Source organism: Uranotaenia lowii, chromosome 2 (assembly GCF_029784155.1).
Source record: "Uranotaenia lowii strain MFRU-FL chromosome 2, ASM2978415v1, whole genome shotgun sequence".
In the NCBI taxonomy this organism is placed as follows: domain Eukaryota; kingdom Metazoa; phylum Arthropoda; class Insecta; order Diptera; family Culicidae; genus Uranotaenia; species Uranotaenia lowii.
The window spans coordinates 115,753,652-115,772,314 of record NC_073692.1 but is presented as its reverse complement, the minus strand read 5'-3'; the positions used below and the strand labels follow the sequence as shown (position 1 = coordinate 115,772,314).

Here is an 18,663-nt window from a genome sequence, read left to right as displayed (position 1 = left end):
AAAGCTCCTCGCTTTGGCCGAGTCCGTTCCTCAAGCCGACTGGGTACAACACATATTTTCGAAGAAGTAACTTTGCTTGCTCGTTTCATTAACATTTTCATAAATTCACCAAATTCTTTTAAGCTCACTTCACTGTTGTCGTCTGTATATGCTGACCACTGCATTTGGTAATCGACCGGCAAACGGTTCACTAACGCGGCAAGCAATGATGGATTTGACAGATGGGCGTTTTGATCAGATGCTTCCAGATGAGCGCAGTAATTTTGAACGGCTGTGCCGTATTCTATCAGGGATTCTAATTTTTCAGCTTTGGGGGCAGGAATATTCCAAAGTTTTTGTAAAAGGCCATTAATTATCAAGTCAGGTCGGCCAAAACGAAAGCGTAGCGTGTCAATTATCTCAGGCACTAAATCGGGCAGAAGTAAGCTGCTTCGCACCGATTCAAGTGCTACTCCTTTGAGGCAACGTTGAAGACGAGTCAAATTTTCAACAGGGTTGTAGCCACAGGCTAAAGTGGAGGTAGTATAATGGCTAATAAATACTGGCCAATCTTCCGGGTCCCCTGAAAAGATAGGGAGATCCCGGGCGATAACCTGACGTGCTGCTAGTTGAGATGGGGTAGGCGAAAAACTATTCATGTGTTGGGTGATATTTGCGTACTCGCTTGGGGGGCAATGTCCCAACTGTGATATCAGGGACTCATGGGGCTCATTACTTGGATCGGAATTTAGGCGAAAAGAATTAGGAACGGTCTTACCTTGACGTTGGTTTCTGTTATACTTGTCTTGAGGGGGGTGAGGCACAGGCGCACTGTCCTGGGATGGCACACGTGGAATTGGTGTTACCTGCTCGCCATGGGGAAAGAAACCGGCTGGATTTCGATGATATTGTTGTTCGGGAGTTCCTACCGTGGCTATCTTATCGGCAAATTGGACTGCTGACCTTCTCTTTCCACCATGGTTGTCGGTTGACAACTGCTGCATCCGTTGACCCAAGTTGGCTTCCGAAACAGCGGGAAAAATTTGGGTAGATGCTGAATCCGGAACGACCAACCAGGTCGGTAGATGAGTACCACTGATACTCCGACCACTGGTTGTGGGGAAAGTTGAACCAGCGATAGGTTGGTTTGAACCCGTCGGATGTGTGTTAGAAGTTGGATCGTTCAGCTGGCCTGTAGGGACCGTCGGAAAAGTTGCATCATTGGTTGGAGCACGTTCGGGAGTTACAACGACATCGGATGTGCTTTCCAACCAATCAGTCGTAAGCTGACGACTAATCCTCCTGCTCACCCGGCTCTGAGTGTTGTTCGTTTCATCCACATCGTTGACGGTGGATTGCAAAAGTTTGTACTTCGCATCGACCAGTCGTTTCTGGGCTTCGATTGCTTCCAAGCGGATCTGTAGAGCCTTAAGCTCTAAGCTACGGTTTTCCTCCAATTGCTCCAACTGTAGCTGAACCTTTCGGGAACGTTTACTGGAAGCTGTCGCACTGCTGTGAATGCTGAGCGCTGGCTGGCATTTTGGACAGGACCAAGGGCGGAACTCAACGGATGCTGTAACTCCTGCGCAGGTTAGATGGTACCAATCATCGCATACGTCGCACTGCACCATGTTCCCTGCCGAATCAGGGAGATTACACGCCACGCAGTTGGAAACTCCATCATTGGGCGTCGCTGGAGATGGTGCATCGTCGTTCACAGTTGCCATCTTTCGCGGTGGATGATGATTTCTTGAAGAATTGTTCCGAGTTGTATGCAAAGAAAATTTACACCGGTCTCGATAGCGATCAAGCAGCTTCAAGCTGTAATTTTATTAATTAGGATTAGATCTAAAATACGTATCTAATATAGTATCAAACTTACAAATCAGTGTTGGAAGTAACTTCTCCTACAACCGGAACAGTTCTAATACGGTTCTTGTACGAATGCTGTTAACAAACAAAGAATTAGCTTAAGCCTTCTCACAAAGTTAGAATAGCAAACCTGGTACGTTACTGTACGGCTTAAGTCAAGCTAGCTTACTTGGCTGGGAGAGCCGTAATGGTTCTTAATCGAACTGTTTGCTTCTGCTAAGTAAACGAAAGGGAGTTAGCATGAACTTTTCTGTTTCACATGTGGCAAAGTAAATTAACCTTATAAACTGTTAAATACGCGGCTTGGAATAGCAGAGTTCTACACTTAGCCGGAAGAGCCGGAACAGTTTCAGAATAATCAAACTAGCTGGTGCTGCTGGGAAACATAGAGGCTACACAGAAAAAATTTTTGACTTTTACGTGTACTTCAAAATGGTTGCCTTTAAAAAAATTCAACCTGTAATTAGAAAAACATTTGATTTTAAATGCATTTGTCTGAAAGTAAAGAGAATATCATTTAATTTTACAGCAAATGCGCTGTAACAAAAAGGAGCATGACAGCTACCGCAATTCTACAAGTCAAAAAACAAAAACATGTCGCAATAGATTACGTGCCCAATAATTTTCAATCAAACACCAAAAAATTTCAGTTCATCTGGCATCCCAATTAGCCAGCGCAAAGAGAAACGAGAATCCCTGAAAGCGCCCGCGTTTTGTTTTTCCTTTCGGTTTGTTTTGTTCTAAAGCTCCGTTCGGGTGAGCAAACTTTTTGAAGTCGTCAAAAGTGTTTGCTTTGTTTTGCGACCAGCCAGCAGCGGCAGCTGTGCCAGGAGCACAAGCAGCAGGTTTTGACGGCATTCGGCCGGATGAAACAGTTCGCCGTGTTCCGGATGAGGTGCCTCACGAGTAAGTATTTTTTTAGTCTTTTCCCGAGAAAATAATTTCACCGTTCGTCTTTCCCATCGGTAGCAACAACGGCCACGTCTGGCGCAGCTTCTGTACACTGTTTTCGCTGGGTACGCGGAGACGGGGAAGAGGAAGCTTTTACACTACCGACCAGAAGATGACGGCGAACCTCCAAAAGTACGGGGAATATTTCCTCGGTATCAGGAATCTTCCTCGCAACCGGAGGCCAGAATCTGGTGCTTTATCGGATCACCATCCATTAACCGTAACATTTCCAGGTGAGTTGAAAATTGTTTTTATTGCTTATTCGAATTAACTAAAGAAACTATAGGCTCGTTAGAATTAACCAATTAGATTTTTTTTAACCACTTGATTGTGCATAGTTTGATTTGTTGCCGTGGTTTTAAAAACTGTTAGAATTTGAAACAAAATGAGCATTGATAAATAATATCCGGTCTTAATCTTTTTTTTTCTTTTCTTTCCCAGCATATGAAATCGATTAATGCTGCCAAATTAACCAAGATGTCCAACCAAGATGACCCCTTCAGACATTTTGTTTGCGCCGAGCCTGGATTGCGAATTGGCAGGAACTCGAAGGAGAAAACCGTATGTTTAAGCTACAGTGATAGCCAGAAAATGTGCCAGGGAGTTAGGTTGAGCAGTTCCGGGAATAGTAGAGAACCTTCATACATAAGATCATGAAATAAAAATGGAAATTATTTAAATTTTTACTTATTATTTCATTATTTTCGAAAAAAAATCCAAGCAAATAAATGAAAAAAAAATACAGGCCTGTAATTTTAAAGGCAATTTTGATTGATACGCTCACTGAAAATTAAAGGTCCTTTAATTTATTTTCGGCCTGTAAAATTACGGGAAATGTCCTGCTCCTTTTTGTTACAGGATATTTGCTGTAATTTCACAGTAAATAATTTTTGCTGTGTAGCATTTTAGCATGTCCGTTTAGCAAGCAGCGGGAAGAACGAACCTGGTGGACTGATGTAGGAACTTTTCACTTATCACCACAATTCAGTTCACTGCTTTTAGCGATTAAGATTATTTAAATTTAAGACTATAGTTTAGGTAGGTAGGTTATATAATAATTTAGCTAGATTTTTCAATTTTGCATGCACTTTGCGCGGGTGGTAGAAAATGTTTTCCGGAACTCGTCTTTTCCAAACGCGAGACATCTACGGCTGGCCACTGAACTGTAGTTTGGCATTTGGCGTCGCGTCGCTTCAAATTGGCAGTGCTCCCAGTTGTCAACAACCCATAAAGCTGTTTCAGATAGGAACGGTAAGGGTGCAATTGAGGGAATCCTACATGGCAAATAGGATTGATGAATGATATACACGCAGCGAAAAGATTTTTTATTTCAAAGGAAAGTGCAGCGAAAACAAAGGAAAATTTCCTTTGATTTTGGGATAAATAAAAATTTCTTTGTTTCAAATGCGTTTTCGTTTGTTTCAAAGAATTTTTCTTTTGAAAAATCTTTGATTCAAAATATTGATACTTTGAAACAAAAAACAGTTTATTTTGATTCAAAGTTTCTTTCTTTTGCCACAAGGGAATTTAATTTAGATTTAAAAGCATTTATTCATTGAACCATTTTCTATTTATTCCAATTGGATGCATTATTTTCTGTTGTTTTGAAATTCCTATTAGGAATTTCAAATAATAAAAAGAAAGGATTTCAAATTTAAAATTTATTTTTATTCACAAATAAATGAAACACTGGATTACACACTGGTTCACTTTAATCGAATCATCCGGTTTCATGGACCTGATCGCTGAATAGGAGCGGTGTCACCTCGGTTGAGGCATCCAGGGACTTGGAAACCATCTATCGGCCATGGCCCTGTAAAATTTCAAGCACTTATTGAAAATCTTCAATATTCATTCTTTAATTAACATAAACTTACCATACTTTATCCTGAATCCTCCTAACTAAGCTTTCTCTGATCCACATTTTCACACGACCATCAAACCGATTTTTTGTTTTAAATTCTCCTTGCTCAATGCAATAAACCTTCTAAGTTTGAAGTTTTTATTTTAAGAAATTATTCCTTTGCATTGAATACATTTTTCTTTGGTTGAAAAAAAATTTACTTTGTTTCCAAATAAATATGCAATTGAACAAATGACTTTAGAATCAAAAAATTAGTTTAAAAACAAAGTCCAAAATTATTCGATTCAAAAAATTAATTCTTTCTTTCAACAATTATTTATTTGAAACAAAACCATAATTCATTGATTCCAGGAAAACAGGAGATTGAATTGAAAAAATGAATTTTGTGAATCAAAGTCAGTTTTGTTTTGTTTCAAAATCCAAGTTTTCTCTGCGTGTAATGAATGAAACATAGGTATCGGTTTATATGAGGTGAAAAGATATTTATTTCAAATTGACTTAGTAATGTATATAATGTATCTTTAAATATTCTTTCCTGTATTTCTCAAGTAATCAGACAAAGTTTCATACTCAGTGATGTTGTGACTATTTAGTATTTCGATCGGATCTTTATTACTGTTTAGGATATTGTAGTTAGCTCTTAGGGGCCGTTCAGATAACACGTGGACAGAAAAATGAGATTTTTGACCCTCTCCTCCCCCTCCGTGGACAAGCGTGGACATTTGGCAAACCCCTACCCCCCTCCCCGGATGTCCACGTGGACACATTTGAAAAAGTTTGTATTTTAAATACCCTTAGTTTGACAATTAGAAAACACCAATTTTTGCCTTTTATAGAAATGGCTGATTTTGTAAAACCGAATAAGAATTTCCTGATATAAAAATTTTTTAAAAACTTTAAATTTTCAATTATCATATTTATTACTTGCTTTCAAGTAGCTTCTTATTGTTTAAACTTAAACTGGAAAGGTATGCCATTTTAAGATTTTTTTTTAAACATCTAAATATGTATTCCCCTTTAGGAAATATTTTGAAAGTAAGTATGTCCACGTGGTGCACAAGTATATAAGAGATAGATTTTCCACAGTTTTACAAGTCTCGCATAAGTCTGAACTAACAGTTTCCACTTAGCAAATCTTTCTTTTGTTGCTGTGTGTCCTGATTTCATTCTGTTAAGTAATATGGTGTCTCCTAAATCTTCATTCATTTGTCTTTTTAGCATTTATTCTACAACAATTTCAAATATATGTTTTAAGAACTTCTTTTATGCGGCAGTTTGTGAGAAATCACGGGGTTCTTTTGAGGCCAAACTTCTTTCCGCGAGGACTGAAATTTGGATTCGGATGCCTAATTTTTTTTCGAATCTAAGGTAATTCGAGTCCAGAATTAGATTATCTCTCTGTTTTTTATTCAATTTAAATCGGAATTTCACAGCAAGATTTAAAATTTCAATGTTGAGTCAGAATTAGACATTTTAATATTAAACCTGAAATGTGGATGGTTTTTGAGTTCAAGTTCTGATTTAATGGTTGACATCTGGATCCGATCTCTTAATTTGGTGCATAAATCTTATTTGAATCATTATTCAAAATCTGTAAGTACATATCTGAAATTTTATGCTGGACCTGAATTTCCAATTGAGGCGCTCGGGATCAGAGGGGTGCAAGTGCCTATATGATACTTTCAAGGAAACGCGTTTCAAAGTTGTGAAGGTGCTCGATTTTTCATATGTTTTTCGAATTCGAGCAATTTTAATTCAATCGAAAAAAATTGTTCAAAAAAATTATAAAAAATCGAGTTTTGCACCAGATGTACATTGGAACATGAAGAATCGTCAGGTATACTTTACTCAAAATTGATGATTTTGGCATTATATAACGATCTTCAAAATTCTTTTTTTTTTTTTGATTATGAATTAATTAATCAATCAATTAAAAAAAAATGAATTTGGAAGATCGTTTATAATGCTTCTATTTTTCTAAACATATTGGAATGAAATTGAACACATCAATGATCAACATTTATACAAAAGTCATAGATTGACCGATAAAATTAAATTGTACAAAACTTAAAACCTCACACTTAATTTTAAATAAAGTTTCTTGCGTTGGATTTGTTTTTTTTTTTCAGATAATGCACGTTAAATTTTTGCGTCCTCTATTTAGATTTCTCGACGGCTTTCAAAGCATTGAAATCACAGCTCTCAACTCATAACTCTGATAGCTTGATTTTGAGAAAATAGCTTAACATGTTTTCAGCACTCCATCCAAATTCATAATGAAGATAAATCATTGCATCCATACTTCACACACTGTATATTCTTATAGACTCCAAAGCCCTGTAGCAGTGGTAGAGAGTACTTTAAAAACCACTACAATTCAAGTCAATACATACTTTACAGGTTAGTTGTATTTTTCAATCCGAAATGTTAGCTCATTATTGCAACCAAAAATCTCGTAACTACCGGTACCATGTGCTTTCAGCAGTAGAAGGTACAAAAAACACCCGCCAAAATTTCCCCTTTCAAATCTTTAACACGCTCAGCAAGCATTGATTTGCTTTCCAGTACACGTGAACTCTGGATAGTCGTTTCTTACGCCCGGCCCATGGTGATGGTAAAAACAACCCGCCAAAGGAAACGAAAATCGGCTGCCAAATGGGTGCCATGACTTTTGATTTGTGAAAATAAAAACGAAAGTTGTATGGGAGGGTCCCTTTTCTTAAGTGGGAGGGGCTCAGAACTATCACTAAAACCTTACCCTGGTCCAAATACATCTCTGTACCAAATTTCAGGCTGATCGGTTTAGCGGTGTCGATTTGTATAAGGTGCATACAAACAAACAAACATATATAGTCCAACTCATCTTTATATATTAGATAATTTTAATCCATTTGAATTCTTTATCTTTAGATATTCTGATTGTGCAAACACTGCACTGGAGGGTATTTTATTTAAAAAGTTCAATGATTAATAAAATCAGATAATATTAGGAACCGCTATAACTTTTTTGTGATAACGCTCATCGTGATGCGATCTGGAGTAGAAACGTTTGTCTTAATTAATGGTTTTAAAATATTAAGAAATCAATTTTAAAAAGTAAACGATTCGTTAAAAACAATTTTTGGTGAGACTTCACTTTTTATACTTCTTCTGAGTCAAATTTCTTAAAATCCCTTTCGCACTTCAGACTCAATGTAATTTACAACAGCAGTTTAATCTTGCTTATATTTTGCATGTTACTTTTATTTGATTAAATGATCATTACAAGCCAAAAGTGTTTTATAAACGTTTTATTTCTATCATTAAGCAGAATTTTAGTAACCCTCCTGTACACTGCGATTCTCCAATTTTATTCAAAGAGCAAGCATTAGTTTTAAGGTGAAATAATCCTAGCTTCTACAGTTTTCAACCCACTATATTATTATGATAATTTCTTAAATTCTTTGTTTTAAATTGAATTTATAAGTTTTCGGATTTTTTTTTAAATGCATGAATCTAGTCTAAGACTGTGATAAATTTGAAATTATTCAAAAAAATGCATTTCTATCTTTTTGTCGATCTTAAATTTACAAAAATCAATAGTATTGTTGGCAAAAAGAATTGCAAATGATCGATAACAAACTAGCCTGAAACGCGTTAAATTCATCATGTTTTGTTCCTCACATATTCATTTTAGTTATTCTACTAAACACTGCAGTTGTTCTTTATTATTTTTTAGAACATAAATGAATCATTTATGTAACAGTAGAAAATCATAATTTCTATAATTTTATACCAGTTGTGATAAAAACCTCTAGAAATCATAAGTTTGAATTAATCATAGAAATCCATTAAGACTAAAAAAAATTAGGATGCAAAAATCTGGTCTGAAAACGTCGATAAAATTAAAACTTCTCCAAAAAAAAAATAGTTTTTCATCCTTAGTTCATTAATTCAAAAATATCATCAGTATTTGATTCTTACCCAAAAATGAAGTTCAGATGATTGATAGAAAATATATTCACCTTCAATATGAGAAAAAGTAATTTGAAATTGATGTTATGTTGCCGATGATGTACGGATTTCAGTGCAATCTTTTTTACTTTAAACTAAATTTAATATTTTAAATTCTTTTGAAAACTGATCTGCTGAGATTTGTTTAAATTTTAATCTAAAGTAAAAGAAAATGAAAAATACCATAAGCGAGTGGTACCATCAAAAATATAATTTTTTTCAAAAATCCGTATTCATATGCATTTGAGCATAAAAATATTGTGGGATTAATTGAAAGAACAAGTTTAAAAAAATACATTTTTTAATATTTTGTTGGAAAGCAATCAAATAATGCTGGACTGTTGTTATTCATGTATCTTTAAATTACATTACACCAGAATAAGGTTTCCAAGATATACACATATGAATGTAAATATAAGTAACAATTGGGTTACATCAATTATAACAAGGATATTCCAAATAATAAATTTCAAATAGAATTTTCATATAAAATTAGTTTTTCCAAACAAATTACTTATCTTTCTAGGCTTTGAAATCGTTTTATGTTTCAGAATGACATCAATTTGAATAAAAATTAAAAAAATAATTTTTAAAGATAAACATTGCAGTTCCATTGCTCTGGAATAATTTTTCAGATTGATTTTTTTTATAAATATAGACTATAAATCTTCAAAAAAAATAAGTCGTATGGGGACTCACCGACCAAATATTTTAATTTTGGCTGGAAATGACTCAGAAAAGGCTAAATTTTCAATTTCTAAAAAAATTAGAGTTACTGTTTTTTTTCTTTTAAACATCTTCTAGAAACACACCGTGGGTATGTTTAGTGTTAAGCTTTCATCTCCAATGCTCTCAAGGCAAAAAAAAAACTTAAATCTGATCAAAAAATCGAGACTCACTGATACTTAGCAAATAGATGTTGTTCACACGTTTTATAGAGAAATCGTGTAACGTTGCCTACTCCTGGGGCTGAGGAACTTGGATTTCAGTACTTTTTCCGTTGACCTGTTTAGAAGTCAGCTATTCTAGATCCCAAGTTTTGGATTCTGCTGTTCGTATTATTTTTTAACCATCCTGAAGGGCAGCGTAAAACTCGCTTAGTAGTATGGGCAAAAAAAGACCTCGAAAAAATATTCAATCAAAAATGTCTCGAGGATGAAAAATATTATAAAAGGGATTTTGATTGGATCTCACGCGAAAACATCAATCTGAAAAAAGATGGTCAATCAACTCAATTGCTCGATAGAATTCCACTTGATAAGCTAAAGCTATGAGCTATGTTTCACATAAAGATACATTCAGTAATTTTTTGTGATGTTAAAGGCATACATTACAAACTATCCATCAAGCGATAATTATGTTTCAGTCATATTTAGAGAAGGTTTAAAAGTTGAATTTGAATTACATTGATATAACTAGGTACTTGGATTCAAACAGTTATTTAAGTTTAAAAATGCTTTCCAATTTAGTTTTTTAAACAACACAATGAAAATTAAATGCAAGCGAAATTGAAGCTTGTAATCCATAAATATTTGTTAGTATACTTTATTTTCTTACATCACATAAATTATTTTTGAAAACACTTAATCTTAAGAAATAACTTAACCTTCTACTACATGAATTATGAAAGCGAACTAAGAAAAATCATTCCCTAAAACAAACTTTTATCAGGGGATAGAAAAAAAATTGTTATTTATGCAATATGTTGCTTAAAATAGATTTTTTCATCTCAAGTTTTACATTCACGCTACGAGGCTTGCCGAGTTGGATAATTACGACGACTAAGAAGAAATCGAGTTTTGCAACGAGTTCCATATAAAATTTTGAAAGTCATAACTGAAGAGAAACGAATTCAGTGAAAATTATATTGAAAATATATGTTTAAAACCCTTTTATCAAATTTCATGTCTCCCGATGGAATGGAAAATTTCGAAAGAAAAAACAAGGATAAATGTTCAGGACGAATTTTCGAGTTCCAAATTTAAATATGAACTAAGCACTGGGAGATGACTTATCATCATACAAGCAATAGAAAGATTCCCTTTAATTCAACTAGGGTATAAATAGTTCAGATAACCGGTAGGTACCAATCTTCTACAGTAAGCGTTTTCGAATGAATCGTAGTAAGTTGCTATCGAAATACCGGTTTCTGAACTTCTCTTATACCGTGGTTGAATTAAAGGGAATCTTTCGATTGCTTTGATTCAACATTTATTTATATGTGTTTTTCAAATTTTCTATTAAAAATGCTCTTAGCTTATTTCACACTCAGAAGCTTTGCATCTAATCTAAACATTCTATCCGTCTTCAATTTTGTTACTACGTTCTCTTACATTCAGTGTTGAGTTACTTTTTTTATTAAACTGGAGAAAACCCCAACTTTTGACTAAATTTAAGCCAAATGCAACATTGTTGATCATCTAATTTATCAATCTGAAAATGGAAAAAAAAACAATCTTACTTAAAATATTTTGAGCAACAAATTTTTTTTCAACTTTTCAAGTCAGTTTTAATATTTAATCAATGATTTTTTAATTCTTCTGCCGGAAGGATAAAAAGAAAATTATATAGTGGATACTTAAATTGAACACCATAAGTACCCATTCGTCAAAGCTGTTAACGTGTTCCCATCGGTCACCCATCATTAAATCAAAACCGAAACATTTGTTTTGAAAAAATGAACGGTTCAATTTGTGGATTTGTAAGCAACTGAACATAAACAAACCCACTGACTGCCCATTTGCCGGTTTATGGACCATTACGTGCACAGAACAACGTTACACTACTGTCATAATCGGTTCGTTACGCTAAATTCAAGCGGCTTTTTATCAGTTCATAGTGGAAGCGTGACATTTGCAACTCACCTTTAGCTAACTTGAGAGGACCTTAACAAAAATAGTCAATAGTCAGAAGATAATCAAGTTTTTTTTTAAATATTGGTGAAGCCCTTTAAAATTTAAATAATTGACTGAATAATTTTAAAAAGAGAAAATGGTTGGTGACCCCAATAAACTATGAGTTTGTTTTATATGCTGCATCATAAAAACTTATCGACCCAGAATCATCTCAAAAGATGCAAGACGAAAAGCAAGAATAAAAGTACCAATCAATCATGTCATGAATATTGAAAACCGGCCCAGCAAGTTTGGTTGAAAGTAAACATAAAAAAAACCAACAACCGTTATCTTTGGGTCAATGAAACTCAAACGTAATTTACCTCAGAGGTAGTTTAATTCCCCGTGAAGCTCACGATACAATGACATCGTCAATTTAGCGCCTAGCATATGAAATTGCAGTTTTATCGCAAATTGAAAGCTTGGTACACCCCCGTAGTTTACTTGAAACCGTGATTGAAATTCTAAGCAGATATTTACAAACGTACTTACCTTGAAATATTTAGCGTTTTGCGCTTGGTTCTCGTTGAAAACTTTAAGGTTTTCCGGGGTCAGATTGGATTCGTACGCCCAGGATGCTTCGGTGGCCTCGTTGTTGCGGGATAAAATTTCCGTATCCAGCTGGTCCAGGTACTTCCGGGCAGAGTCTTCTTCGGATTCCTCATTGGGCTGGGCTGCAATCGCTTCGACCAATAGCAGACAACAAACTTGCAGTAGAACACCGAACCGAGCGACCGATGAAAGCCGACCAAGACAACGTGCCGCAGCCATCGTTACGAACGGAACTTCGGAGCCACACTGATGCGCGAATCGAACAGGTTCGGTAACTTTATACTTTATGCCATCATAGCATGGGAAGGTGCCGCGAAATGATGAGATTTCGGGTTGACCGGAGCAACTTTTACCTGCCTACTGAGCTTTTGAGAGAAAATTCAAGTGCCTGTGTCGAATTGACAAAATAATCTCTTCTTGAAAATCATAATTATCATGACTAATTTCAATGAATTTAAATATTTTGTCAGTTAATCGGGATAACATATATTCAATAAGAACATATATGTAACTAGTAGAACACACGCCTTCCTCCGCCCACCTTGCACCTTCTGGATGTTCCATCCTGAAGTGCCTTCGTCAGCTTTTTGGTATCCACACTTTGCCGATTTCTTCCTCGGAACCTATCCGTGCGCAAGAATGAAATAAATTAATAAGCATTTTCCTCTAAATCAGTGAGTTGCAAAAAACCCTTTTAATTTCCGAGATGAATTATCTAATCTTTCTAAAATATTTTTTATCATTTCGGCGAGTTGTGAAAATAATCAATTTCTTTAAAGATTTCTCTCGCTTATCCAGGTTCGATATTTAAATTTCTAGAAGCACTAAGGCTGGCTCTTGAGAATGTTGCCTTATCACAGAGATTACAATCATCTTCCTAATTTCCCTGGTAAGGAACCCTTACTGATTATAACTCTTACAAGAACCACTGATTGGTTCTCAAAGATCTAGATACACATGAATAAATTAAAGCTTCCCAGAGCTTATCATATTGTTTACCTACCATGGTAATTAGCAAGATTACTATCTTCGCAGGGTCTAAAGGTTGCTCTTCAATAAAAAAAAATTCTCAACAGGGGTCAATTCAAGTTTTGCAGAGCTTCTAATCCTCGCAAAGAATACCAAGTAGCATAATTTTTGTCATCGTCCAGGGAGTCTTGGATGTTTATTATTTTCATACTACTATTCAAGGTACTGTCTCTCCCAAGATGTTTGTATTTTCATTCTAGTACTGCCCCTCTCAGGAAGTTTGCATTTCAATACGATGTACTGCCCCTCTCAGGGGGTTTGTACTTTCATTTAAGTACTGCCCCTTGAAGGGGGGTTCGTACTTCCAATCAATGTACTGCTCCTCTCAAGGGGTAGGTACTTTAATTCAATGTACTGCTCTCCTCATGGGGTTTGTACTCCCATTCAACATACTGCCCCTCTCAGGGAATTTGTACTTTTATGCAAGTACTGCTCCTCCTAGGGAGTTCATACTTCCATTCAATGTACTGACCCTCACAGGAGGTTTGAGCTTCAATTCAATTCTTTCCCTCTCAGGGGGTTTATTCTTCCATTCAAGGTATTGCCCCTCTCAAGGGGTTTGTAATTCAATTCAAGAACTGCCCCTATCAGGGGCTTTGAACTTCCATTAAGGACTGCCCTTCTCAGGGAATTTGTACTTCAATTCAACGTACTGCCCCTCTCAGAGAGTAAGTCCTTTCTTTCAAGCACTGCCCTCTCGGGGGCTTTGTACTTTCATGAAACACTGCCTTTCTCAGAGGTTTTGTACTTTCATTCAAGTACTGCCTTCTCAGGGGGTTTGTACTTCAATTCAATGTACTGCTCTTCTCAGGGGGTTTGTACTCCCATTCAACATACTTCCCCTCTCACCGGATTTGAAATTTCAGTCAAGAATTGCCCTCTCAGGAGTTTTGAACATCAAGTCAATGTACTATCTTTCTTAGGGGGTTTGTACTTCCATTCAAGTGCTGTCCCTCTCAAGGGATTTTTACTTCCTTTAAGTACTGCCCTTCTCAGGGGATTTCTACTTCAATTCAATGTACTGCCCCTGTCAGAGGGGTTGTACCACATAATAATAATGTACTTCAATTCAATATACTGCCCTTCTCAGGGGGTTTGTACATCCATTAAGTATTGCCCCTCTTAGGGGATTTGTACTTCAATTCAACGTACTTCCCTCTCAGAGAGTTAGTACTTTCTTTCAAGCACTGCCCTCTCAGGGGCTTTGTACTTCCATTCAAGTACTGCCTTTCTCAGGGGTTCTGTACTTTCATTCAAGTACTGCCCTCTCAGGGGTTTTGTAATTCAATTCAATGTACTGCTCCTCTCAGGGGGTTTGTACTTTAATTCAATGTACTGCTCTTCTCAGGGGGTTAATAATCCCATTCAACATACTGCCCCTCTCAGGGGATTTGAACTTTCATTCAAGAATTGTCCTATCAGGGGTGTTGTACATCAAGTCAATGTACTATCTTTCTTAGGGGGTTTGTACTCCCTTTTACGTACTGTCCCTCTCAGGGGGTTTGTACTTCCTTTAAGTACTGCCCTTCTCAGGGGATTTGTACTTCAATTCAATGTTCTGCCCTCTCAGGGAGGTTGTTCCACAGACTAATTATGTACTTCAATTCAATATAATACCCCTCTCAGGGGGTATGTACTTCCATTCAATGTACTGCCCTTCTTAGGGTTTTGTACTTCCTACTTGTACTGCTACTTATATGCGTCTTCGGAACGTTTTAGATATACCATTCTACCCAACACTCTATTCCTTCAAATAATTTTACATCCTTCTGGAATAATCAATACTCGACAATTTTCATATGAATATTCGATTAGGAAAAAAAACTGTACATCTTCCAAAATGTCGTAATTCGGAAATCTCATGCAAATAATTTCAAGAATCTTCTTTTACGCTTAGTTTGACGGATAGTCGACAAAGTTTTGTTTTCCGTATAAAGGATGATACGGTCAAAATTTGGTCTATATCAACTTGACGTATTTCTTTCAATTTTGCATTTAAAAAACCTGAACACTCCTCATTTTGAAGGTGTGTGTGTGCAGAATGTTGCTCCTATTTTGATTTTGGAGTTCACTCTTCAGTTGTCAAAATGCCGTCCAAGGAAGAAGAGCAGCGTATCAAAATTTTGCTCGCGCATCGCAAAATCCGAGCTACTCGCACGCAAAGCTGGAAAAATCACTAGAAGTTGCCAAATCAACCGTTACAAATGTAATTAAAGTCTTTGGGGAACGTTTGTCGACAGCCAGGGAGTCTGGATCGGGGGGAAATCGAAAACCAGAAGCCGCCAAGTCGACAAAGAGAGTTGCCGGTAGTTTCAAGCGAAACCCTAACCTCTCTCTCTCCGAGATATCGCAAATAAGCTGGGTGTATCGTCTACAACCGTGCATCGAGCCAAAAAACGAGCCGGACTATCGACATACAAGAAGGTAGTGACTCCAAATCGCGATGATAAACAAAATACGACGGCCAAAGCGCGATCCCGGAGGCTGTACACGACGATGCTTTCGAAGTTTGACTGCGTGGTAATGGACGACGAAACCTACGTCAAAGCCGACTACAAGCAGCTTCCGGGACAGGAGTTTTATACGGCAAAAGGAAGGGGAGAGGGAGCAGATATTTTCAAGCACGTGAAACTGTCAAAGTTCGCGAAAAAATATCTGGTTTGGTAAGCCATCTGTACCTGTGCCTTGAAAAGCAGCATTTTCATTGCTTGCGGGGCTGTCAACCAAGAAATTTACGTGAAAGAGTGTTTGAATAAACGTCTGCTGCCTTTCTTGAAGAAACACGGTTGTTCCGTACTATTTTGGCCGGATTTGGCATCTTGCCATTATGGTTAAAAGGCCATGGAGTGGACCAAGACCACTCCACCAAGAAGACCAAAAAAACTGCTAAGGACGAGCAGCAGTTCAAGGCAAACTGGCTTTCTGCGGCGAAGAAGGTGGACAAAGTGGCTGTACAAAATCTGATGGCAAGGGTTTAGCGTAAGGCCCGGCAATTCGGATTTTGAAAAGCGGAAGCCTAACTGAATATTTTTCCTGAATTTTATACTTATTAAACTTGAAAAAGAAATTTAATTTGATTTTTTAAATAAACGGTTTCACCGATTTACACGCGTTTTCCATTGACCAAATTTTGACCGTATCACCCTTTAGCATTCTATTTTGAAATATTTATTTCACAATGTAATTTACAATATAGACCTGTATCACACGATTAAAATATGAAATTTGCAATACATTCATTATTTTTCGGATTATACGATCATCTTTCAGTGATATAACTTGGGTATATCTTAAATCGTATACATATATAAATAACACTGGATATTTATGTTTCAGTATTCTGCTTCGATGAGCATTCTGAAAATTAAAAAAAAATTAAATTACATCCCATAAGAGTTCGTTGTGAAGCTTTACTTTCTGATTGATCCCACCCAACGTAGGCTCCATTGCGTCTGTTTTCTTCAACCAGCCAGTCGTAAAGTGGTTTGTAGTACTCCAACAAGGGTTCGGCATTCATTTTCGTCTCACCAGTCAACACTTGCATTGCAGCCGGCCAAGGTTTGGAATGTCCCAACGATAGCATAGCTTTGATTACTTCGCCAGCGGCAATGCTTCCATGTATATCGCAGTTGTTTAAAGTTTTCACTGGATCACCTGGAACGTATTCTCCGGCCAATTTACAAGCAGATTGATGGAACTGGAACTTTACGATGAAGAATATCAGATACCCGATGGACTCTTCGTCGTTTGCCACGAAATATTCAGCTGGAGCATCAAAGTCTGCTTCCGAACGCTTGACGGGAGGTTCAATGCCCGAGTACTTTGAGCGTAGCTCCCAAAATTTGCAGTTCGCCTCTCCACATGCTACTTCTCCACGAAAAATATCCCAACGGTATTTGTCAATGGTGTACACAAATGGTAGGAACACTAAATCATCCAAAAGTGTCTTGAAGTAATGGTTGATCAACACTTTCTGTTCATCCTGACGGTTCCAACTTAGAAGTCCTATTCTTTTCAAATGTTTAGGTGATGTTACCGATAATAAAATGAACTTACTGAAAGCTGGGCGGAATGAACGAGTAGCAGTTTCACGGAAAATACTTGGTAGATGTTGAAATTGCAAATAATACTGAATGACTGCTAATTCTTCATGGATTCTGAACAAAGTACGCATATTAACTTTAGAACAAATTTTTATACGGACGTCATCCTTCTTGTAGAAATGTCTAGAAACAGTTTCGCAGTCAGTCCGTCGCCCGTCGTTAGTTTTCTCCATCATACTTTTCTTCCAAAAAGATCTGTGAAAACGACATTTCAAACTTTCAACGGAATGTATGAATTGAAAGAAAGGATACTTACTCGGGAAGATAACTCATGTTTAATGAAACGAAAAAATCTTCTGCCATATGGAACATCCGAGAGACGTTGTATTCCTGCCTTACCATTTCCTCAGTAAAATCAGGCAAACTGGTTTCGGGAAATGGCGCAGTAATATTGTAGATACCTTCCCAATTACTAGCCGTCAGATCTCCTAAAAGATGCATAGGAATCGGTCCCCTCTCGGGAACGATATCACTACCATAATTTTGACGAAGTTTAAATCTTACGTATGCATGCATTTGCTTGTAAAAGGGCATAATTTGATTAAGCGCCGTTTCTACTTGGCTCTCGAACGAATCATCTTCATATTCATTTAACCATTCGTCTGCTGCCGAAAGCAATCCTATAGAATAAATACGTAAATCAAAAACATTTTGCAGTTCCAACCAAAGAACATACCACTGGATATAGCAGATTCGTTTTTAAGCTGCACATAGTTGAAAAAATCGTTCTTGGCGGCAGTTCCAGCTGAAGCATACCACTCAATCCAATAATGCTTCAGTTCTTCGGGGTCCTGGCTGCTCAAAAATATATTGCTCAAGTCCGGCTCCAACGCCATATCACACTGGCTACTGTTTGTAAAGCTACACACTTCTACGTTATTGTAATTTTCACTGACAGGTCCAATAGATATGGAATCATTTTCCCATCGCTCAGGAGAGCGTGCCAAATAATGCCATAGTCTAAGGATACGTTTCAAATCCTCGTCCTCGATATTCACAGTTTCGTAACGAAGCAAGTCGGTTGATGCATTCTGTAAAAATGTGATGCGGAATTGAAGATTATTGGAGGTTAAATGACAGAATCGGAGCAATACATAACTTTTTCTATTTTCCGATGGTTGCAAACTTTAATACTGGAAATAACGCGCAGTACTTACCCTAAATTCTTCAAAACATTCTTGAACAACAGCGCTCATGATATCGTGATTTTCATCAGTTTGATTAGTTTCCCAGTTCCAGATTGACTCCATCGCCCTATTGAACGAATCTAATGATTTAATTTCCCACTCGTCTACAGCTTGCCTTACATTTTTTTCTGAATATTCAGGTGAAATGTATTCACCCTGAATTTTCGATACAAAGATATTGACGAGCCAGCAAAATAGGAATGTCTTGCGAACTTCGAAAAACTGACCCATTGTGATCA

The 18,663-nt window shown here is 36.8% G+C and overlaps 2 protein-coding genes across 2 annotated transcripts in view; both read right to left on the bottom strand.

The window, feature by feature from the left end:
• Positions 1-12,409, bottom strand: part of LOC129744993 (angiotensin-converting enzyme-like) — a 49,671-nt gene extending 37,262 nt beyond the window's left edge. The window contains exon 1 of the mRNA XM_055737817.1: positions 12,046-12,409. Within this exon, the coding sequence (XP_055593792.1) occupies positions 12,046-12,324 (279 nt within the window). The 5' untranslated portion in view covers positions 12,325-12,409. The remainder of the gene's footprint in view (positions 1-12,045) is intronic.
• Positions 12,410-16,286: 3,877 nt separating this feature from the next.
• LOC129748322 (angiotensin-converting enzyme-like) lies at positions 16,287-18,663 on the bottom strand. The gene is made up of 5 exons (XM_055742870.1): positions 18,395-18,663; positions 17,914-18,268; positions 17,494-17,857; positions 16,549-17,432; positions 16,287-16,491 (listed from the first exon to the last, which is right to left on the bottom strand). Exons 1-5 carry the CDS (start codon positions 18,653-18,655, stop codon positions 16,460-16,462), a joined length of 1,896 nt encoding a protein of 631 aa, XP_055598845.1. The 5' UTR covers positions 18,656-18,663; the 3' UTR covers positions 16,287-16,459.

Coding starts and splice junctions, on each gene's coding strand:
- LOC129748322 (XM_055742870.1), bottom strand. CDS start 18,655: ATGGGTCAGTTTTTCGAAGTTCGCAAGACATTCCTATTTTGCTGGCTC. Junction 18,269..18,394: donor AATGTTTTGAAGAATTTAGG/GTAAGTACTGCG, acceptor ACATTTTTACAG/AATGCATCAACCGACTTGCT. Junction 17,858..17,913: donor CGAATCTGCTATATCCAGTG/GTATGTTCTTTG, acceptor TTTATTCTATAG/GATTGCTTTCGGCAGCAGAC.